The 25,730-nt window shown below is 37.4% G+C and overlaps 1 protein-coding gene across 1 annotated transcript in view; it reads right to left on the reverse strand.

The window, feature by feature from the left end:
- The window catches only part of LOC139943339 (uncharacterized), a 45,539-nt gene extending 20,420 nt beyond the window's left edge, over positions 1–25,119 (reverse strand). Inside the window, exons 1-4 of the mRNA XM_071940174.1 lie at positions 25,094–25,119; positions 13,611–13,718; positions 12,242–12,391; positions 7,969–8,166 (exon numbers count right to left, since the gene is read on the reverse strand). Coding sequence (XP_071796275.1) covers positions 7,969–8,166; positions 12,242–12,391; positions 13,611–13,714 — 452 coding nt within the window. The 5' untranslated portion in view covers positions 13,715–13,718; positions 25,094–25,119. The remainder of the gene's footprint in view (positions 1–7,968; positions 8,167–12,241; positions 12,392–13,610; positions 13,719–25,093) is intronic.
- Positions 25,120–25,730: the final 611 nt, after the last annotated feature.

Below are 25,730 nucleotides of genomic sequence, written 5' to 3' on the forward strand. Positions count from 1 at the left end.
ATGCTCGCAATCTGCCAGGCGCACATTGTCAACTTAACAATTAGGCAGAAGGTAACTTCAACTAGCATTCATTGACATTTAGGTATATCTGAGAAACAAAAGTGATTTAAAATGTGTGAACTCTTAAACCAAACTTGAAGGTGGTAAAATCTTTTAAACTTGGCTTATGAAGAAAATTTGCCCCTTGCTTGAATTGTTAAGTAATGTAGACATATTATTGTTTGCGTATAAAAGCAATAGTTTCGCAACAAACGACCAAAAACTATTACATTTATTTAACACTACTGAACAAGTAAAGTATGTTGTCAACGTATCTACCACTTTGAAGTTTCATTTTACTTTTGTATATTGTATAACATAGGTTTTACAAAAAGTATTTACATTGTAGAACTAGTTTTGGGAAAATGTTAGGGAAACAAACGAAAATGGGAGAACCTGCTCCCCTCTGCATGGAACACAGAACTTGATATTGTGTCAATTCCAGATAAGAAGGACATCAGGAGAGTATGGAACTTACGATAAACATGATGTAATCGGCTTCTCACTATTTACTGAATCAATTGGCACTTTCAGTGCAGGCTATGTTATACGTCATGTTTTAAGTCATATGTTTACTTATGTAGCGTTTCATGCTAGATACCTAGTAAAACAATAAACCTTCAGGTCTCACGCAATATATTAGGTCTTATACATGCTACATAAAGGTTTCCGGTTTCAGGTCCGGGCAGCACTCAATACCTGTTCCGACGTAGTGGTCGGAACAGGTATTGAAATCATCAAGATTTGTATTTGTTATTAGCTGTTCCGACGTAGTGGTCGAACCAGCTATTATTATTATTATTATTTCATTTTATCACAGCATGCAAAAGAAAGATGTCATATTCCTTTGTGCCGGTAACTCCTCGAGTCGGGCTACGTCCCGTAGCCTTAGATCTCAAGAGTCTTTCTCAGGATCCTCGCTGTTCCCAAAAGCGCTGCATTCTGTAACAGATCTACCCTCACATTTGTCCCTATTTCATCTAGATGTTTCCCCAGTGCTTTGGGAATGGTGCCAAGTGCTCCAACCACCACGGGGACTACTTTTACCTTTTCCTGCCAAATATTACGAAGTTCCCTAGCCAGGTCCTGGTACTTCTCGATCTTTTCCATCTCCTTCGAAGCTACCCTTATATCACCTGGCACAGCTATGTCAATGAGATGACACATCTTCTTCGTCTTATCTAATAGCACAACATCCGGACGCCTATGTGGTATAAAATGATCGGTCTGAATGTTAAAGTCCCAAAGGAACTTGACCTGGTCGGTCTCTACAACTTTTTCCGGAACATGTTCGTACCATTTCGCAAGCACTTTGACACCATACTTCTTACACAGATCCCAGTGAATCACCTTGGCCAGCTTGTCATGTCTTCCTTTGTACTCCGTTTGGGCCACCTTACTGCATTCGCTAACAATATGAAACTACTCACAAAAAGTAAGGAAACTTTTTTCAATCCAGTATATTTGTTATTATTTAAGAGTCAGTTCAGGTAAATAATTGACATATTTGTTTACGGTCAAAAAATGATTTTTTTTTATACTTTGTGGGTGGAAGGGCTTTGGGGTGCAAGTAAACAAAATTGCATTTTCAATTCCATATATAGCCCGTTGCCATGGTTACGGCTCATTTTTTTTTTTTTTTTTTTTTTTGGGGGGGGCCATTTTAGGCCGATTTTGGGGTCTGAAAAACTGGATTTTAGCTCATATTTACAACTCCACCCCACCAGAATGCAACATTATTTCAAAAAACCTTTTATATCACTACAAAGTATCATCCTTGGCCTTCCTTGAGAGAAAAAAATATTGCTTTAAATATCACCCTTGTGCTATTTTTGCATCATGTATTACAGTATGTTTTTAGAACTTGCAAAATCGACATTTTTACCCTATTTTTGGACCCCAAAATGTCAACTTGCCAGGGGTCTCAGAAAATTATCTTTTCGGCTGTGATTAGGGCAAACATTGGTCTTTCCATATCTGGTGTCGAAAACTTGGGCAATTGTGTCATGTTGTGACAGTACTGCCTCAAAACTAGACTACTTTTTTCCCCAAAACGTGAAAAATGCCTTTTTAAGGGTCTTTTCACATAGTATCGATAAACGTGTCCACGGTAAAAAATAAGGAACATTTTTGTTATACTTTGTGGATGGTAGGGACCTGGGGTCCAAATAAACAGCGTTTACATTTCAAATAATAATATAACACGTTGCCATGGTAACAGTTTATTTGTTTTTAGGCCACTTTAGGCCGATTTGGGGTCTGAAAAACTGTGTTTTAGTCAATATTTACAACTCCACCCACCCCACCAAAAAACAAGCATATTTATGAAACCTTTTCCATCACTATAAATTATCATCCTTGGCTTTACTTGAGACAAAAAACTATTGCTATAAATTTCACCCTTGTGGTGTTTTAAGATCGTGCATTATAGTATGTTTTTAGAACTTGCAAAATCAACATTTTTACCATATTTTTTGCACTCAAAATTTCATTTTTGCAGGGGTCTCAGAATATTTTCCTTTCGGTTTTGATCAGGGCCAAAACTTGTCTTTTTATTTCTGTTAAAAAAAACCCGGGCAATTGCATCCTGATGCAACAGAACTGCTTCAAAAATAAACCCTTTTCCCCGAAAACATAGAGAAATGCATTTTGAAATATTTGCTTCATTTTGAATTTATAACATTAAGAAGTTAGTAATAATTCCATCAATCTGGCAGCTTTTCATAAGCACTCTGTAGGCTTAGTGCATTACCAAACATTGATCAGGACTTGTTAATGACCTAAATCTTAGAATTTGCCCCGGCCCCACCCCGGCCCAGGCCCAATCATATTTCTTGACATTGCATAACAAAATAAAAAAAGTTTTGTGAACAGCGCCTCTTTTTTGAAAGTGACATTTTTTAATTTCCCTTGCACATCAAGAAAGTTTGTACTGTCTTAATTTATTATTGGTCCTCAGAATATTTCCCCTTTGGTTGTGATTGGGCTATCATTATGGTTTGCATGTCTGCTGGGGAGAAACACTTTGGTTTAATGTATTCTATTGTGACACTTCTGCCTGAAACATGGTAATTTTTCTAAAAACAATAAAAATGCATTTTGAAGTTATCCCTTAGTGTGAATTGATAAAAAACAAAAACGAGCATGCTTGTTAAAAAAATATGGCACTGTTTCCATGTTCTTTAAGTAACATATAAAAAGTTTATAACCATGCTTTGCCACTGAGAGTTCTTGTTTTGTCATGACTACTTTACCTAGTTGTACATGTATGATTCACATTGCAAGAAGAGAAGTAGTACGATGAGCATTCTTTACTATTCTTGTGTATACATTTGTACATGGCCTTTTAACAGTCTTCTTGGTCCCCTGCTCGCTACCAAACTAAACATTTTCATCCCTATCAGAACAAAGAGGCTCTAAAAGTGAGCAAGTACTGTGTCCAAATTCAACTGCTTTGGCCTTCTGTAAGCAGTTCCCCTAACCATGGTGGGGTTCCTTTCAGTTGTACTGTTGCAAACAATAAAAGAGTTCAGCAGGTAATGTTTGACAATGTTTTTTGTTGATCGTTCTCAGAGACATATATGCTAATTATGAACTAGTAAGATAGTGAATGGAAAAAATAATCAAACTAGCCCGAATAAACTTTTGTCACTGCAAATGCATCTTACTTATTTATGTTGAGCAGGTGCAAGTATTTACAACTTCTATCCGTGTTGTTTCATTAAAGGAACACACGTTGCCTTGGATCGGTCGAGTTGGTCTTTGAAATGTGTTTGTAAACGTTTATTACAAAATGCATATGATTAGAAAGATATTTTAAAAGTAGAATATAATGATCCAGACAAGTATCACTCAAAAACATCTTTCTAGCCATGCATTTTATAACAAGCGGTTACGAACGCATTTCAAAGACCAACTTGACCGATCCCTGGCAACGTGTTCCTTTTAAATGATCTCTTACGCTCGTCATGCAAATCGTTAGTATCATTGTTTTTAATAAGATCTTGGCAAATTTTTCCAACACTTTTAAGCAGGCTTTTTAATTTCCCGCATTTGTGTTGGACATGATTGGATGCTCCAAACCATCTGCCTCAAGCACAGAAACTACATTGTTTATGATCTCTATCTCTATGAAAAGTTTTACATTTGGTAGCAGGCAGGGACCAAGGTGAGTAGGCCCTGTATTAAAGACAACCTGTAAAGAATGCTCATCGCACTCTACTTGCAATGGGAATCATACCTGTACAATAGGTAAAGTAGCCAAATCAAGAACTCTCAGTTTCAAAGCATTGGTTATGGTTTGGTTGGATACCATTATATACAAACTTTGTATTCATTACTCAAAGGGCATGGAAACAGTGCCAGATTTTTAACAAGCATGCATTGCTTTTGGAAAAATTACTATACTTAAGGCATGATCAGTCACAACAGGATACAATAAACACAGTGTTTCTACCCAGAAGACATGAAAATACCAATAACAACCGAAAGGGAACACTTTCACAAAAAGAGGCGCTATTCACAAAACATTGTTTTATGCAATGTCAAGAAATATGATTGGGGCTGGGCCTGGCAAGATCTAAAATTAAGGTCATCAATCGTTCCTGATCAATGTTGGGTAATCCACTAAGCCTATAGAGTGCTTAGGAAAAGCTGCAAGATTGATAGAATTATTACTTTTTAATGTTCGAAATTCAGTATGAAGAAAAAACAAAATCAAAGTGTATTTTTCTGTTTGCGGAAAAAAGTCTATTTTTTAAACAGTACTGTTAACATCAGGATACACTTGCCCAAGTTTTTCTACCAGAAAAAAAGACAAATTTTGGACCTGATCAAAACCGAAAGGAAAATACTCTGAGACCCCTGAAAAAAATGACATTTTGAGGGCCAAAATATGGTAAAAATGTTGATTTTGCAAGTTCTAAAAACATATTCTAATGCATGTTCTAAAAATAGCAAAAGGGTGAATTTTATAGCAATATTTTCTTGTCCCAAGTAAAGCCAAGGATGATACTTTGTAGTGATGGAAAAGGTTTTATGAAATATTTTTGATTTTGGTGGGGTGGAGTTGTAAATATTAACTAAAAAACAGTTTTTTCAGAACCCAAAATCGGCCTAAAGTGGCCTAAAAACAAATAAACTGTTACCATGGCAACGTGTTATATTATGATTTGAAATGTAAATGTTGTTTATTTGGACCCTAGGTCCCTACCATCCACAAAGTATAACAAAAATGTTCCTTATTTTTTACCGTGGACACGTATGTCGATATGTGTGAAAAGACCCTTAAAATGGCATTTTTCACGTTTGGGGGAAAAAAGTCTAGTTTTGAAAAGTCACAACAGGATACGATTGCCCAAGTTTTTGACACCAGATATGGAAAGACCAATGTTTGCCCTAATCACAGCCGAAAGGAGAATTTTCTGAGACCCCTGGCAAGTTGACATTTTGGGGTCCAAAAATAGGGTAAAAATGTCGATTTTGCAAGTTATAAAAACATACTGTAATGCATGATGCAAAAATAGCACAAGGGTGATATTTAAAGCAATAATTTTTTTCTCAAGGAAGGCCAAGGATGATACTTTGTAGTGATATAAAAGGTTTTTTGAAAAAATTTTGCATTTTGGTGGGGTGGAGTTGTAAATATGAGCTAAAAACCAGTTTTTCAGACCTCTAAATCGGCCTAAAATGGCAAAAAAAACAAAATGAGCTGTAACCATGGCAACGGGCTATATATGGAATTAAAAATGCAATTGTTTACTTGCACCCCAAGGCCCTCCCACCCACAAAGTATAAAAAATTTCATTTTTTGACCGTGAGCAACTATGTCAATTATTTACCTGAACTGACTCTTAATACTCTCTTTGTATATGGTATATATCAATGCAAAGCTGAACTGTTCCTCTTTAAAATGATGCCACATTTGCAATGATTACATGTTGCTGGACTTGTCTACATGAATAACAATGAGGCAAAGTCACAAATCAAATGTGCCAAAATTACCGTTGTCTGTGAATGGTCAATAGGTAATGCTCATTAATCAAACCGATCAAGCTTTTCAGAACTATTACACAGTGATTTTCACCAGTGAGCTCATCGGACACGATTTACCCTCATCTCATGAAAAACACCTTGTTTGATGGGTATTTGCAAGAAGATATTCTACAGCCGGATGCAGTCCCATACTTGCAGACTTTGGACCAAACGCCATCTTTCAAGATGACAACGCTCGCCCCCCTCGAGCCCGACTGGTGATTGACTACCTGAAAAATGTTGGGGTGCACCGGATGGATTGGCCCGCTTACAGTCCAGACCTGGATCCTATGGAACATCTGTGGGACCAGCTTGGCCTCGCTGTCCGCGCCAGAACCACCAACACATCAACTGTGGCTGACCTAACCAGGTTCCTTAATGAAGAATGGAACGCCAATTCCTCATCATCAGCGCATCACAAGACTTGTGTGCAGCATGAGAAGAAGGTGCCATGCTGTTATCAACGCCTTCGGATCATCCACTCGTTACTGAACTTTTTGTATCAATAAAGTGTATTAAGATCAGTAAGTTGTCTTGCTCTATACCCAATTTCTAGTCTCAATCAAGTGGATTAAGATCAGTAAGTTGTCTTGCTTGTTTGAATTACAGTGTCAATTCATACAGTAACACCAAAATATTGCTAATTTTGGCACATTTGATTTGTGACTTTGTCTCATTCTCATTAACGTGTTCAAGTCCAGCAACATGTAATCATTGCAATTGTGGTATCATTTTAAAGAGGAAGAGTTCAGCTTTGCAATAATACATACCATATACAAAAAGAGTATTTAATAATAACAAATATTTCGGATTGACCGAAAAGTTTCCTTTCTAACGAAAAGAAAAATATATAGAACGTAACCAAAATATATAGAACGAAATAAAATATATATAGAATGAAATATATATCTATATAACGAAATAATAATTGATATATAACGAAATAATAATATAAAAATAATATAGAACAAAACAGAAATATATGGGACGAAACATAAATATATAGATCGAATCAGAAATATATAGAACGAAACAAAAATATATAGAACGAAGAGGGCGCACTCTGCGGCCTGGCCATTATTCGTCGAAGGGGGCGCTTCGTTCTATTTCCAGCTCAACCGGAAGTGGGACCATATCTTAAGAACTACACAACCGATTTTCAATCTTGTTACTTTTATAGACTTCTTAGGCATTTAAAATAAACTTTGAAAAGCCGTGACCCCAAGTTGACTTCTTCTTCCGGGTCAACCGGAAGTGGGACCATATCTCAAGAATTACACAACAAATTATTAATCTTTGTCCGAAATATTGAATATAAATGTTGTGATAAAGGAGCGTAATAAACATGTTCTTAATCAATACCTGACGGGAAAGTCTCCTGATTTAGGGACTTTATAATGAACGATCTAGTGAACAAATGTATTTTAAAACCAGCCCCATTATTATGCCTACATCTCAATACATTTTGGGTTGGAATACAAAACTAGTTAACATTTACCCAGTAAGTTTCCGTTTTGGTTTATAACTTGATATAAAACTACTTCTTATTTTTAATTTTGAATTGGTTTAGTTTCAAAGACTGATTGAATTTCAAAAAGTCTAACTCGAACTCTGATTCACTGAGCGAAACATTTCATTCAATTATTGTAAACACTTTTAAAATGTTGCGTTGCGTTTTAGAGGACCAACCGATTTCACGAAACGCTAGGGATTAATTCTGTTTTGAGTTAGGACAAATAACTTGTCCTAACTTATGGTATGTTCAATGCGTCCTAACGTTTATGGATACTGAAGTCCAAAAGATTAATCCTAAGTTAAGAAGGGGTTGGTGAAATCGACGGCCGCACTATTTATACGTATAAGAAATCAGTTATGTTGCACATCAATAATTGATACCTTCCGTTTGCCGTTGGTGTTCTGTCGTCGTAATAGCTAGATTGTTCCTCGTCCTTGGGATAGAGGTAAAAGCCATTTGTGCCTCTATCAAGGGCTCTGTATTTCCCAATGAGGTACTCGTTGAAGGGTAAGGGCCCACCGATCATCGTGTCATTCGTCTCGTCGGTAGCGGTGATACAACACTTCGATGCCTTAGGCCTTCAAAAAAAAAAAAAAAAGGATTATAAAAGATATTGCTGTCATAAGCTTTTCATGCCATGGTAAGCTTGTGAAAATCATTTTTAGCAAACCAATATTTTGTCAAGGTTTGCGACTTGGGTTACAAATCGTGAATTATATATATCAAATTTTTACGATACGGGCAAGATCATTGGGCCGAATTCATACAACAACAACTTTTTGATTGCGTTTTTGAGCAATTGCTTGAAGTGTTACAAGACGCCAACATGACAGCTTGACCTCTTACTTGTTCGTGATTTACAGAAAAGATTATTTGTTCCGTGGAAGATTTCATCATGTTTATGCTCGGTACAGATGACCGGGCTCGGCCTAGAGAAACAATCGGGAGATATTCCACCAATCCAACCTATCGTAAATTGTTTTGTTTAGACAAACAAAAATGAATGTTCGTTCTATTTTTCTTTTCAGTTCCTGTTGACACATTCATGCAGCCATAACTAATAAATTTTTTGCTTCAAGTACAGCTGTGACGGATTTGTTTTTCTTCAGAAACATAACGATAAAAAAATCATCACGTGTCTGAAACCTTTTTTAATGTTAATAATCTATCCCATTTCGGACAAAAAATAAGCCCCTGCTCTTTCACACAACACTTGTGTGCACAAACACACATATTCATGAACATGCAGTGCGGTCACAGCCATTCCAGATAAAGGGGGTAAATAAAACTAGAGCGGATAATGTTCTCGCATACAGCCATGAATACAGTGCATGTAGCCTGATAATTATTTCCAAACTGAAAACAATAAAGAGTGTTATAATTGTCATGCTTGTTGTAGTAGACTGAACAATAACAATAACAATAACAATAACAATAACGATAACGATAACGATAACGATAACGATAACGATAGCGATAACGATAACGATAACGATAACGATAACGATAACGATAACGATAACGATAACGATAACGATAACGATAACGATAACGATAACGATAACTATAACGATAACGATAACGGTAACGATAACGATAACGATAACGATAACGATAACGATAACGATAACGATTTGAGTGTCACAGATTGACTAATGGAAGCAGTTGCAAATAGTTGTTTTGTATATTTTGTGGTACACTAAAATATAGGGCCATGATTTGCTGTTGTAAATAGTGCTAACGCGAGCTGCTACTGTGCAACTACTGGGGCAAACGCTACTGGCTACTGTGCAGCGGCTACAGCTACTGTGTTGTAAAATCATTTTTGTTTAAAGGAATTAATGGTCCAAAAGCGGAGAATTGCAAGTTTGATAATTTGTCATTGTTTTATTGGAAAGCGTGCCGATACCATCCCATAATGTTAGCGACCTTGTTCTTGTACAGTTTTGGTTCATTTTTAGTTATTATAGATATCCCTTATCCACCCGGCTAGTAATTTCCGAGAGTGGAGGATTTGACGCTTCTGTAACATGAGAAAGCACATGGGAATGTCGGCCAACATACACTGAGCTATGGTGGTGAATGAGAAAGCCGGAGAGGCGAAACCTTTGCATCAATTGAACTGGATAATCTGGAACTGGGAAAGAATGCCAAGATGAACATCCAATGAACACTTGTACGAACATTGATGATCTATGATAGTGTAGATTCAACGAGAGAGTTGACGAGCCTAAGGAGTGAGGTTAACCCTTAGAATAGACAGTTGTTGAACACTTGTTGGATTATTGAGAAGTTACCAAGTACTGTGACAAATTGGGGTCGAATTATTGAAAAGTTTCAAAGTACTGTGATATGTTGTCGAATTATGGAGAATTTGCAAAGTACTGGAGATAGATTGTTGAAGCATTGAGAATTTGCAAAGTACTTGATATATAATATTGTTGAATTTAGCGAGAAGAAGGAAGCTGAGAAACTAGTTAAGATTACTCGGAGTCTGTAACTCCAAAAGCTAAGAGTTGAGGTGACTGACTTCGTGGATTGGAAGTAGTGAATTTTGAGGGTTGGATTTATTGTAGTTTGAGGCGTGAATTTCGTTGTTTAAGCGGTGGCCACAGAAAGGAACTCAGAGAGCAGAATTGTGTTGTAAATAAATTTGTAATATTTTGTAAATATAATCTTGATTGGCTTGAGTGCAAATTTATTTCTGCAGTGTTTGGTTCTTCCTCGGTTGCAACAACAACCCCGATGCGTTGGTTGTGACATTGAGCAACAAAGGATAAACCAATCTAGCCCTCCCTTTTCTTGCTAATTTTGTGAACCCGATACTGACTTTGTTCTCCCAAAAATATTTTATAGAAAAAAAACAGCAAATTTCAACACTTTGAAAACATCTTCAAGAACATTTGCTATATATTACCGAAAAAAGCAAAAAATTAAAAATAATTGTTAATTGTGAACCTTTTAACCGTTCTTCCAATCCATCTCCAGATCTAGATCTCTTCATTGGAATCGGGATCATCACACACAGTTTACCCCTCTCAAAAATAACGAGGTGATCCATCGCGAGGATGTCAATTCTTACACTTAATTGCTGGATATTTAGACAGATTTAACTTATGGCAGTGATTAAAAACGGAAGCGGAACATAAATACTTTTATAAAATCCCTTTACTTGTACACAAATCTGAGATTGAAGCAGTATATTTCGCGATTTCGCCGACGAAAAAAAACAGAGTCACTCGCTTCGTCTTTCACGTGGACGGAAGCATGAGTGTATTGGGCTAGTGCCCAGTACAACAAGTGTGTTCGTTGCCTGCATACGGGAAACCAATGGAGCCAGACTTTACTAACTACTACATACCCATTACGGGTCACGTCTTCAGATATGAAAGGAGTTCAACAATTGGATCGAAAAAGGCCCTATATTCCTCAAGACCAATCAAAAATATTATTACATCATTGCAAAAAGTATTTTATTTAGTTTATTTAGACATGCGATCCAGTTGTGTAAGATGAATGGAACGGCGGTGCTGTTCAATTTAGTGAGCAAACCCCGGGAAAACTGAGTTGACCTCCATAAGTATTAATTACACTTTTGAGCGTTTTTAGCAGTTCTTCAATCCAAAAAGGCCCTATGTTCTCGAGTTGCATGAATTTATAAACAAATATCGTATCGAAAGGGGATGTTTTATACACTCAAACACTGAGCGATCTGGTTTGATTCCTGAGCGATTCCACGATGGTGTATAGTTGCTCAAGTTATAAAGTGGTGCATTTGCTTTTTAATTCTGTGGAACACATATTTCACTGCAAATGTTGGATGGGAATTTTATTCAGTAAGATAGAACGACAAAACCAATACTTGATCAAATCATTTCTGACGAATAATTTTGACCAAAACTGCACTCCCTTGTTGATCACTTTATTTGACCATGACTGTGTGTAGCTGTGTTTTTCTATACCCACTATTGGTCACGTGATCACATGTAGTCGTTTGGAGGGTTTACGCAGTAGGGGTTGCGTCGCAATTTACAAAATTTCTGTGTTAAACAGTTACCCAACTATGCGTAACATTTCTGACACAACTCTCGAGGGTACTAGCCAAATCGCCACGTAGCCCAACATTGCGTAAAAAGGTACTCAACTTGCGTTCCCAACACATTTACTCAGCAAGTTTTCACACTTCTTATTTAGAGTGCATGTAAGACGGACGTCCTCTACATTATTATTCAGCCCAGACTCATGACCCAACCCATAGCCAGCGCTAGTGTATATGATTTTTTTTTGTACGTCAATGTCTGAGTAAATATTTGTTAACGTTGGTGTTATGTGATTTGGGGCACAAATCGTGCATATTTGGACCAACATTGGAGTGGACAATATTTGTATATTAATTTGTGCAATGTTCATAATTCAATAAAGCCAAGGAAAGGCCGAATTAGTAATGATAACAGTAAAGATCGGTATTTAAACATAAAATATATTACACGTCATATACACGTATCAGTTATGACAAATAAATTGCATTGTGTTATTAATAACTCAAAACATGCTCATGTAGGCCTTTAAGTTTTAGAAAAAGAAAATGAATTTTTACTTTTGATAACTATTGCGTATCACGTGCGTCAGTCAAAGACGGATATCAAAACTTACTGATACGGGTGGTTACACACCAAACAATTGACTTGTCTGTAGAGGACACAGAGCGTAGCATTAATGTTTGCTTCAGATCCACCTGCTGGACTCTGGCTCGATGGCCACTCAGGTGGGGATGCTGGAGGAACTTCCTTTCCAGCACAACAACTGTCGAGAAGGTAAAATATAACACATCAAGGAACAGATTATAATGTTTGGATCTAGTTATTCCTGATATTCGAGATAACCAGAGGATGAGAAAAACAATCCAACCTAGTCTGTTGCATTATTAAACCCTGCTAGCTAGGTCATTACAAATCAATGGATGGTCAAATGAGGGAATTTTTTTTTTAGAGCCGGAGTAACAAAATGCCTAACAAAGCTCAAAAGGCCTTTTAAAGGCAGTCGACGCCATTGGTAATTACACTCAAAATAATTATTAGCATAGAACCTTACTCGGTCACGAGTATTATTTTATTTCGAGACCTCAGAATTAGATTTCGATGTCTCAAAATCAAGCGTCTGAGAGAACACAACTTCGAGTGACAAGGGTGTTTTTGTTTGTTCATTGAACCAATTGAGCTTAAATTTGTACAGGTTCGTTTGTCTGCATATGTTGTGATAAATCAAGTGAGAAGCCTGGTCTTTGACAATTACTGATATAGTGTCCAGTGTCTTTAATAGACCGGTTGTGCTGCGAACGTCATGTGACCTGAGATGGGTATTACACATCAACAAACACGGCATCTGCATATCAACGTGCATTAAAAAGACTTATGATTATTGTTGCGTTTGTTTGTTTGTTTTAATAGAGGCTTTAATTCTCGAAATCACTGAAGAATAGTCTTGAGTTTGTATCTTGGGACTTTAGCGGTTGCTGAAAAAAAGAAACCGAGGAAATTCTACGAGAATGCTCACACGAAGTCATAATTGTGTTTGTGCACGGAAAGTGTGGTTTTGTTGTAATGATTTTACTGCCAATATAAAGCAAAAACAAATCTCCTTGAAAAGCTGCGCATTCTTTTATTTTCAACCTTAACTTATTTAATAAGAAGGGGTAGCTGTCGGCAACAGTCGGACAACTTTGAGGTCTCCTTTGGCATAGCCCGACTTCACGCCGTGCACACCGCACTAACCACGGCGCATGAGCTCGCTCAAACCTCGGCAATTTAGTTACGTATAATCTAACCATACTCTCAAAAGACACCTCTTAAGTAGTAGAATTCTGCATTTATCAAACACAACATCTGATTTAAATCAGTACGCGCCTGCTCATATATTATGTCTGTACTGGTGTAGCTGTGTTTTTATATACCAATCACATGATCACATGTTAGTATTGACAGCGCAATCGGTCTACTGCTTGAGAAAATAATGAAAAACTTACGACTCGGGAAGCTCCTTGTCACATGTTTCTTGATCAGTACTTGCAATGATATGCACCAAACCAAGCATGCACACGACGAGCACTGAGTAAGAAAGCTCGGCCATTTTACTATAATGTTAAAGGAATAAAAACAAATAATTGAAAATACAATGAATCTCTTATTTTCATATAAGTTTAAGTTGTACTGACACCAACATAAACCTTCCACTTGCTAAGGACCAAACCCACACACAGAAACAGTTTGTAAAGTATGGATTAAATTACCTCTTATTGGAAATAAATCAGTTTGATCTTCAAAATGAAATGCATCATACAAACTGTTGGATATCGTACGTCGAAACAGAGAAAAAAAAAATTAAGTTCAGAGATTTGCCAATAACTTACAGGGTTTACATATAGTCAGGTTGCTAAGCGTAAAATATAAAGGTTACCATTACACGGCGGACAAAAGCACACTTTTTTTCCCACAGGGCTTCCTAGGGGTATATTAATCAATACTAGTCGAGGAGCCCTCCAGAATTTGTAATTTCTTTTTATGTAAATCGCAAAAATTCAAAATGGCGGCCTACATAACAGAATATCACTTTTTTTTCCTTTTTTGTATAACTACTTTAGACCAATGTAAAAGACACTTTCAAAGATTTCTCATTTTTTTCGAAGTATATATAGGGGATTGTTACGCTAATAAAAAACAACCGGTGTACACAGTTATACCACCTTTCTGGAAAGGAAAAGCACACTCTTTCCCGACAGCTACTAAGCCTATTATATACCAGCCATTTCTTTAAAGTCATTGGACACTTTCGGTAAACAGTGTTGTCCAAGGCCCACCCTTCATGTATCACAACTTATATATAAAATAACAAACCTGTAAAATATTAGGCTTAATCGGTCATCGGAGTCGAGAGAAAATAACGGGAAAACCCTACCTTGTTTTCGCACGTTTCGCCGTGTCATGACATGTGTTTACTGTAAATCCGTAATTTTCGTAGTCGAGAATCGATAATTGTTTTAATGTTTTCTCAAAAAGTAAAGCATTTCATGGAATAATATTTCAAGAGAAGTCTTTTACCATTACCCTTTGTAAGCCCTGTAAGGTATTTGTAAATCTGTGAACTTTTGTTTCTGTTCCGAAAGTGTCATGGCTTTAAAGTAATGCCAGATTGTATACGTGTTATGTTTCAAGTCGAGAGGTGCTTAGATCGGTAGAGCATTAAAATTAACATCAAACTCTCCTATTATTTGAGAAGTCCCCACTCCTGCTATAATCAAGCATGCAATGGATGTTGAGAGACAAACTGTAAAATGTCTTAGTCAATGACAAATCCAGACATTACTTCGACCAACCTGTGTTCACCCTGGCAAAGTCGGTACAGAAGAAATGACCAGATTCTCACTGCGAGAGTAAACATGTGCTACATGTAGGTGGTATGCTAACACAAAAGGCACTCTGGAATAAGCTTGGGGATGTCTCTGCTTGAAGTTTCTGGCCGGACCGGACGACATTTTTCTAAGAGGAAGCATTATCTTGTGTGGCTGACATGTATCTGAAGGCATCCCACACAGAAACTCGATAGGCAAGCCGACAAGATCACTCTCTTGTCTCTGCACATCTCCATGAGTTAGGGTGTCATGCTCATTGAGGGCCCCAAAGATAAAGAGTCTGCCACAGCTTGAAGAAAAGAAACAGATGAGAAATCCTACTTTCATATACTTGGACCCATTAGACAAAAAACCTCATTCTCATCTTCACGGGCTCACAGAGAGAATCCTCCCCTCTTTCTGTATGTTGATTGTCTTGCAGGAACTTACACTGCTGTTCTTTGTCATGAACCGTGTAAACTACTCATGGAGGATGCCTGCTGTCCGCATAGGTGATGAGCTCCTTGCCCTGTTAATGATGAGTTGGGGAAGTTTTGTGTGCACTTGGTCCTTTCAGTTAGTTCTATGTGATCGCTATAATCAAGCTCATGAGCATAAGAACAGTGTGAAAGATTCAGGTGGAGCTTTTTGGCTCAAAGAAAACCTGTTGTTTTTATTAGTTATGGATGCTCTCGGGACCAGATACTTCCTGCTGAAGCAACTTCAAGCAGAATGACATCTCGAAAATGTGAGAGATATCCTGGAGAACTTCCAGCAGAATGATCAGGGCCTCCCAACAAAGGAGATCTCCCAGCCACAGATTGTCAGCCTCTCAAATGCAATCAGATGAATGGGCAATTCTCCTTGGATTAGTTTTCAGGTCGTATGTGCATAGATGAATCAATTGTAACCGAATCGTGCACCTTGTGGGCTCGGATACAGGCAGAGAAAGATAACTTTGTAGCCAGAAACCCCCTGTCTTCAGAATATTTAGATCCGCCCCCTAGTTGAGTATTTGCGATGTTTAAAAAGCAAAAAAAAAAGATGTTGTACTCCTATATTGTCAAATTACCTGTAAGTCACTTAGCAACCACCTTGAGGTTTGTATGACCCCCAGGACTCAATAAAAATGATATTTTGTCATTTTGGCGGCCGTTTTGAAATTTAGCGATTTACATAAAAAATAACAAAAATTCTGGAGGGCTCCTCGGCTAATTTATTTAATAGACCCTTTAGGAAGCCCTGTGCCAAAAATGGTGCTTTTGTCCGCCGTGTAACGGTAATTTCACTAAGCCACCTGACTAAAAAGGTAATTTACAGATTTATTTTAAACACGTGTCATGACACGGCGAAACGTGCGGAAACAAGGGTGGGTTTTCCCGTTATTTTCTCCCGACTTCGATGACCGATTGAGCCGAAATTTTCACAGGTTTGTTATTTTTTTATATAAGTTGTGATACACGAAGTGTGGGCCTTTGAACAACACTGTTTACCGAAAGTGTCCATGGCTTTAAGTTATAAACAAAAGACAAATGAGGCAGGTGTAACGTACGTTCAATACTTGGGTTATATCCACGTGGTAAAAACAAGACAAATCGCCGAGCTCTCGTTACAACGAAAAAACAACACTGGGTACGTCACTGCTGATAATTTAAAGAATGATTCGGTGGACCACATTAGCCCTCAACATGGAAAAAAAAACAATCGTGAACAGTTTCAGTCATATTAAAAACAGAATAGTGGGTTTTGCTTGTGGATTTAAATCAAGGGGATCAATGTGTGGTGAATAGGTTTTCAACTAGTGGTTTAAACCCAACGAGGCCTGGTTCTTGATAACTTTACCGAGACGAAGTCGAGGTAAATTATCAAGAACCAGGCCTCGGCGGGTGTAAACCACTGTAGTTGAAAACCGATTTAACACACGTTGATTCCCATTCATAATTACCTTTTCGGTAAAAAAAAATCAACACTTTTTGGTCAAAAAGTAAAATAATGCAAGAATTATAATAATGTTCAATGATTTCTTTCAACACAACACCCCTCCAGGTATGAAATGGTAAGGCCCTCGGGTAAACAACTCCTTATAAGGGAATGCTGTGCGCGTCGCGCGTATCGCGTGATATGGAACAACTGTTCCAGCTGTCGCTCTCGACCATTGATCTCCATTATACTGACTGGATAGGACATTGCGCTATGCTGCGTGCATTAACACGCGGCCCAACAATGGCGGCGCAATTCCTTCCAACGGGTAAATTAATGTGCACTTGGTCGGGTTTGAGTCTGTCAGTTGAAGTTGTAAATTGAGAATAGAAATGTGGGGAAAACATGCCGATCGATAGTTTGAAGTATGAAAAAGTTTCTGAGTGAAATGCAATAAAGCAAACTAACTTTACATTTGTTTCTATCAAATGCCCTATTAGTATTATGATAATGATATTTAAATTTCTAAACAAACACTCGGCCGAGAAACTGTATTGGGATTCAGGTACATGTTTTTTTTTTATTCTTTCAGTTCATTGAGAAAATGGCAATAAACCATATAAAGACAAAACAAGAGTCGCTCCTACAATAAACAATTCGAGTAGGCACTAAAGTGAGAACTACATACTCGCTAAAATCGAGGGAAAAGAACAAGAAAGATGAAAACAAAATACAATGTGATAAGTGAGAGTTGACTCCATTAACAAATTTAAACTTTTTATTGTGAAGCTTATATTCATCATGTTAATTGAAAAACAATCCCAACAGCAAAACTCCCATAACCGTTTACTGTTCCACCAGAAATACATATTTTTATTTTGGTCACAAATAACGAAGTCGGCTATTTCCGAGATGACTGATCCTCTCAACGAACTTGTATCGTCTGTACATAATTCGCATATACTTGTCGCTTTCCCGAACCTTTTAATTATTGATGCTATGACGAACATCTGTTGAAATCCGGGCTTCCCGTCCTCGTCGATTCCAGACAACCATCTGTAACGGAGCGAAAACAAAAATAGTATTGCTCGGTAAAAATAACAAATACTTGGCCTATAATAATTATTTTAAGAAAGATAGTTTAAATTTCCGGCTTATATTTGTAACGTTATATATAATAATAATAATATGAATCGCTAAAAAAAATGCAAAGGCCTACCTACTTATGGAAAGACAATCCCTTTGCCGACTCAGTTTTCCCTCCTCCAGTGATTGACAGCCGCGCACGACTTCACCATCAGCATTTTTAGTTTGTTTGATCCGACTCTAATTGTATTTATCCCCAAATGACAATTAAAAGGACGAAAACTTCTTTCTGCTTGCATCAACTCCGTTTAAAAGTGTACAGCGCATTTCGTGTGACGAACGGTCTTCAACATTGATCTCCATTACACTGACTGGATAGGACATTGCGCTATGCTGCGTGCATAAACACGCGGCCCAACAATGGCGGCGCAATTCCTTCAAACGGGTAAATTAATGTGCACTTGGTCGGGTTTGAGTCTGTCAGTTGAAGTTGTAAATTGAGAATAGAAATGTGGGGAAAACATGACGATCGATAGTTTGAAGTATGAAAAAGTTTCTGATTGAAATGCAATAAAGCAAACTAACTTTACATTTGTTTCTATCAAATGCCCTATTAGTATTATGATAATGATATTTAAATTTCTAAACAAACACTCGGCCGAGAAACTGTATTGGGATTCAGGTACATGTTTTTTTTTTTATTCTTTCAGTTCATTGAGAAAATGGCAATAAACCATATAAAGACAAAACAAGAGTCGCTCCTACAATAAACAATTCGAGTAGGCACTAAAGTGAGAACTACATACTCGCTAAAATCGAGGGAAAAGAACAAGAAAGATGAAAACAAAATACAATGTGATAAGTGAGAGTTGACTCCATTAACAAATTTAAACTTTTTATTGTGAAGCTTCTATTCATCATGTTAATTGAAAAACAATCCCAACAGCAAAACTCCCATAACCGTTTACTGTTCCACCAGAAATAAATATTTTTATTTTGGTCACAAATAACGAAGTCGGCTACTTCCGAGATGACTGATCCTCTCAACGAACTTGTATCGTCTGTACATAATTCGCATATACTTGTCGCTTTCCCGAACCTTTTAATTATTGATGCTATGACAAACATCTGTTGAAATTCGGGCTTCCCGTCCTCGCCGATTCCAGACAACCATCTGTAACGGAGCGAAAACAAAAATAGTATTGCTCGGTAAAAATAACAAATACTTGGCCTATAATAATTATTTTATGAAAGATAGTTTAAATTTCCGGCTTATATTTGTAACGTTAATATAATAATAATAATATGAATCGCTAAAAAAAATGCAAAGGCCTACCTACTTATGGAAAGACAATCCCTTTGCCGACTCAGTTTTCCCTCCTCCAGTGATTGACAGCCGCGCACGACTTCACCATCAGCATTTTTAGTTTGTTTGATCCGACTCCAATTGTATTTATCCCCAAATGACAATTAAAAGGACGAAAACTTCTCTCTGCTTGCAGCAACTCCGTTTAAAAGTGTACAGCGCATTTCGGGTGACGAACGGTCTTCAACATTGATCTCCATTACACTGACTGGATAGGACATTGCGCTATGCTGCGTGCATAAACACACGGCCCAACAATGGCGGCGCAATTCCTTCAAACGGGTAAATTAGTGTGCACTTGGTCGGGTTTGAGTCTGTCAGTGGAAGTTGTAAATTGAGAATAGAAATGTGGGGAAAACATGACGATCGATAGTTTGAAGTATGAAAAGGTTTCTGAGTGAAATGCAATAAAGCAAACTAACTTTACATTTGTTTCTATCAAATGCCCTATTAGTATTATGATAATGATATTTTAATTTCTAAACAAACACTCGGCCGAGAAACTGTATTGGGATTCAGGTACATGTTTTTTTTTTATTCTTTCAGTTCATTGAGAAAATGGCAATAAACCATATAAAGACAAAACAAGAGTCGCTCCTACAATAAACAATTCGAGTAGGCACTAAAGTGAGAACTACATACTCGCTAAAATCGAGGGAAAAGAACAAGAAAGATGAAAACAAAATACAATGTGATAAGTGAGAGTTGACTCCATTAACAAATTTAAACTTTTTATTGTGAAGCTTCTATTCATCATGTTAATTGAAAAACAATCCCAACAGCAAAACTCCCATAACCGTTTACTGTTCCACCAGAAATAAATATTTTTATTTTGGTCACAAATAACGAAGTCGGCTATTTCCGAGATGACTGATCCTCTCAACGAACTTGTATCGTCTGTACATAATTCGCATATACTTGTCGCTTTCCCGAACCTTTTAATTATTGATGCTATGACAAACATCTGTTGAAATCCGGGCTTCCCGTCCTCGCCGATTCCAGACAACCATCTGTAACGGAGCGAAAACAAAAATAGTATTGCTCGGTAAAAATAACAAATACTTGGCCTATAATAATTATTTTATGAAAGATAGTTTAAATTTCCGGCTTATATTTGTAACGTTAATATAATAATAATAATATGAATCGCTAAAAAAAATGCAAAGGCCTACCTACTTATGGAAAGACAATCCCTTTGCCGACTCAGTTTTCCCTCCTCCAGTGATTGACAGCCGCGCACGACTTCACCATCAGCATTTTTAGTTTGTTTGATCCGACTCCAATTGTATTTATCCCCAAATGACAATTAAAAGGACGAAAACTTCTCTCTGCTTGCAGCAACTCCGTTTAAAAGTGTACAGCGCATTTCGTGTGACGAACGGTCTTCAACATTGATCTCCATTACACTGACTGGATAGGACATTGCGCTATGCTGCGTGCATAAACACACGGCCCAACAATGGCGGCGCAATTCCTTCAAACGGGTAAATTAGTGTGCACTTGGTCGGGTTTGAGTCTGTCAGTTGAAGTTGTAAATTGAGAATATAAATGTGGGGAAAACATGACGATCGATAGTTTGAAGTATGAAAAAGTTTCTGATTGAAATGCAATAAAGCAAACTAACTTTACATTTGTTTCTATCAAATGCCCTATTAGTATTATGATAATGATATTTAAATTTCTAAACAAACACTCGGCCGAGAAACTGTATTGGGATTCAGGTACATGTTTTTTTTTATTCTTTCAGTTCATTGAGAAAATGGCAATAAACCATATAAAGACAAAACAAGAGTCGCTCCTACAATAAACAATTCGAGTAGGCACAAGAGTGAGAACTACTTACTTGCTAAAATCGAGGGAAAAGAACAAGAAAGGTGAAAACAAAATACAATGTGATAATTGAGAGTTGACTCCATTAACAAATTGAAACTTTTTACGACAAACATCTGTTGAAATCCGGGCTTCCCGTCCTCGTCGATTCCAGACAACCATCTGTAACGGAGCGAAAACACAAATAGTATTGCTCGGTAAAAATAACAAATACTTGGCCTATAATAATTATTTTATGAAAGATAGTTTAAATTTCCGGCTTAAATTTGTAACGTTAGATATAATAATAATAATATGAATCGCTCAAAAAATGAAAAGGCCTACCTACTTATGGAAAGACAATCCCTTTGCCGACTCAGTTTTCCCTCCTCCAGTGATTGACAGCCGCGCACGACTTCACCATCAGCATTTTTAGTTTGTTTGATCCGATTCCAATTGTATTTATCCCCAAATGGCAATTCAAAGGACGAAAACTTCTCTCTGCTTGCAGCAACTCCGTTTAAAAGTGTACAGCGCATTTCGTGTGACGAACGGTCTTCACCCGTTTGAAAAAATACGCGCGCGGCCTGCGTTTAGACGCGATGTCCTATCCTGTCAGTATAATGGAGATCAATGCTCTCGACCAATATGAATGAAGAAACTGTCTTATAAGCACAGGTGCAAGCTCGCGTGTGAGGCCCATGTTTCAACACTTTTTTACTGGTCAAAAACAAAGGTTTATACACACCCAAGTGACGTGCTCTCCACCAATAGGAATAGCGAAACTGTCTGAGGTATTTAAGAATGGTAGTTTATATATTGACTATTTTTTAACCTACGAACTGTACAGAAATATTCATGAAGTTGTACATTTTGAAGTAATTTTTTTTATTTTTGAATACAAAAACATTAGGTCAAAGGATACGATAACATATTTAAGGTCACGGTTATCGACTTTCAACGAAAACAAAAATCATAAAAGATTTGGTTTGGTGATGCAATTCTCGTTACTTTGATTTTAAATTTGGAGATATTATGTGATGAAAATTAACATGTTATGACACAATGTTTACCAAAAATACTTTACTTTACTTTAAAATCTATACATTTTAGCAGTTTATGCCCTGACAACATGGAAAGTCGGATCGGGCTAAAAATTGTGTGCATAATTGCTCACTAGGAACTACAAACAATTTCTATTGAGGTAAAAAAGTGCGTTGGTCTGACATGGAATAACCCGTTATTTATGTTCAACTCATTTAGTAGTTCAGACGGAAGACTTTATATTTTATGAATTTCTGAATTTGTGTTCAAACTTGTTGTTTTTATTCTGAAACATTTCGCTCAATCAATTTCGTAAAAAAAGTCGATTGTTATTGTAATAACTTAAATTGAGAGTAACATTATTACTATGAAGTTAAGTTACTACATTGTTACTGGTTCACAATGAACCAAGCGCAAGATTACAGCTGATTCCTTGTTGTTGTTATTTGTTTGGCTTTTCGTTTATTAGATAACTATTTTGAATTTCTGAATCAATAATGTTAAAAATGCCGCAAATGTAGCGTTGTGCACGGGACACTTGCTGACTTTTTTTTTATTTTTGTCGTTTCTCCTTATTTGTTGACCTCCCATCCAGCCGCGCAGGTCCTGCTAGTGGTTCTTTCCCAGTCCCGTTTCGGATTTTTTTTTTTTTCACGTTCAGTTTATTACTTTCATATCCCGTATTGTTTATAAGTCTTTTTTCCCTTTCCCGTAGGCCTATTGTATCCCGGCCCCTTCCACCGTCCCCTGTCCCCTTGAGCCCCTTCCTTCTCCCGTCCCAGGCCATATAACCCGCGCCTCCGTTTGCCTTCGTTCCCCCGCAATCCCGTGTGTTTGCATTGTGCTTTCCTTACCACTTGTCCCGTTATACCCCGTTGCGACAACCGCTAGACATCATTGCGTATTTAATTCTGCAAGTAGCGTGGTGAAAAGGGGGAGGGGTAAGTGGAGGGACACTCTGAGTAACGACGAACCGTTTGATTCCTATTGTTCCCGAGCAGTTTATTATTTTCCGGTCCTGTACCGTTTTCAAGTCCCTTTGTTTTCCCTTTCCCTATATATATTCCCAGCCCGTTTATTTTCCCATAAATTATTTTGCCCTTCCTCCACTCCCTGTTCCATCGTGTGTTCCTTCCCTTTCCCCGTTCCATAATCCCGCGCCTCCTGCCTCCCTTCCCCGCGGTCCGGTGCGTTGGCATTGTTCTTTGCATGTCAGTGTTTGCCCATAACTCATGTTTTCCAGTTTTGCGCGGGTCCCACTTATAGTGGCTCTATCCCTGTTTTTACGGTTTGATTTTTCTCAGTTCAGTTTCCCATATCCCATATCGTCATAGTCCCTGTTACTTTTTCATGTCCTTACCCCAGCCCTGCTCATTCTCTCTGAAATTCGTTGCACATAAATAAAAAAGAAAACTCAAACTAGCAGCAAAATCATGTTTGCTTCGGTGAGTCTTAGTTCGAATGCATCAATTGTAAATAGGTGGTAGAAATTCAACTTAATTATGGTCAAAGTGTAGTCTTGAATACCTAAAAAATGAAATAGAATCACTGAAGCGAATCTGAACGAGAAAATTGCAGATCATGTGTGCACGAAAACGAAATTGAATGCATTAAGAGCTAAAAAGAAACCCTAGTTTGAGAGGATTACGGGAAACTTCGTGAATTTGAATGCATGTCAATGAAATTGCATGACTTTTTGCTGAAATTGGCCGGGAACACCTAAACAAGGGAAACGTTCTGCCATCAGTTTTATAAAGCGTAAGTTGAATGTAAATCTCTGTGGATGTTTGTGTTTGTGTCGTACAAAAAGTACCCAAACCCTAACGTATTTATTGGGGGTGCAGGTACAGTAAACACCGGCCTGAGTCTTTGATTAAAAGTCTTTTGTATAGGTGTTCTCGGTAAATTTCGGAAAATGAGCAGCCAATTTAACCACCAGCCTATTCTATTTCGCACGAAATCGAATGTTACTAAAAAAGGGTCATTCTATTTCATTTTAAAACAAGTCAAATCTACTTTTACGTCCGTCGATTTAACAAATTAATCATTCAATTTAACAACTCACCGAAGCTGCATTCAAATTAGCAGGAGTGTTTTTGAGGCGTGTATTTAGTCATTCAATTTCAGTTTGAGGCAGTAAATTCTGATAGTTGTGCAGTCTTAAAAACGCTTGGTTAACTTTTTGTTTCCTTATACGAATGTTAAAGGCATGCGGTTAATGTTTTGGCACTCCTGAACATAAATGCCAAGATGTTTGGCACGCCAACAGATAGTTGGTGAATATTTACAAAAAACAACAACTGGAAACACATTAAAAAACAAAAACAAAAAACAACATTCAAACACATTCAAATGTCAGGTCTTGGTCAGTTAACCATTGAAGGTCTCCCCCAAAGATAAAGAAATAAAAAAATAAAACAACCCTTATTGGGCCCAATGTAAAGTCTACTGGAAACAAATTTTAATTTATTGAAAGATCGATTCTTCAGCTCGACTTCGCCTTTTTGAAGGAAGCATTCCATCTTGAACATGTGATGGTACGAAACGGTTTGCCTTATACAGTTTATCTATTTATTCGTATTTCTTTAGTCGTACTTGTTTGAATTCTCGGTGAGCGAAATTGATTGCCTCTTTACGAAATTGAAAATGATTAAATCAGCAAAATCTCTAGTCGAACCAGCTTTGCTAAATTGAATGATGATTGTGTGTCATGAAAAAGAATGAGTGCTAGGAACGTGAATGCCTCAAAACGAAAATAGCTTTAATTCGAGCGCCTGAAAATGAAATTGGCTGCTCATTTGCCGAATTTGACCGAGAAAACCTATATTTATGATGGCCTACTTTAAACTGTTCAATCATTCAACCAGTGTTTCATATGCATATAATAATAACTTACCTTGTGTAAGCTGTCTTGCTCTCCGAGATAAATGCTGAATTTGATGATTTTAGTGGTACGTGTACACCTTTTATAACAATTACGCCGCAAAAGTTTGTACAGTACTGGCTCAGACCACGCCCAAAAGACATCACCGTCCTTTCGGATTCTCAGCGTGATTGGTCAAAAACAAAATGACGTCAGAGCGCTTTTTATTTGGAACCAGTGGTCGGACATTTTAGCAAACTGTGTTAAAGGGCTACTTTCTGTTACCATAAGTGCCGCTTCCCACTCTGATTTAATTTCATAACTTTGTTTCCCCTCCCCCCCCCCCGCTGTTTATGGTATTTAGCATGAACCTTAAAGCCACCTGGCAATATATTTTCTTTTCAAACATAAGAGTATCATTATGTGGTTGTTTTTAACGATTTATATGTTTAAACAAACAAATAAAGTTGGGTGGGGGTGACTCCGCCTACCCTTTTTGTGACGTCAATCGAGGCAGACTTTGCCTCGATCGAACATCGAACTCGCGGGAAAACGTTTTCCCCTGATATTCTTTCTTGGTAAGACTTATTTCCTGATACTATCCTGGTCAGACGTCTTTCTCCGATATCTTATTCTGGGAAAACGTGTTTCCCTGATATTCTATTTTGGT

Source organism: Asterias amurensis, chromosome 10 (assembly GCF_032118995.1).
Source record: "Asterias amurensis chromosome 10, ASM3211899v1".
Lineage (NCBI taxonomy): Eukaryota > Metazoa > Echinodermata > Asteroidea > Forcipulatida > Asteriidae > Asterias > Asterias amurensis.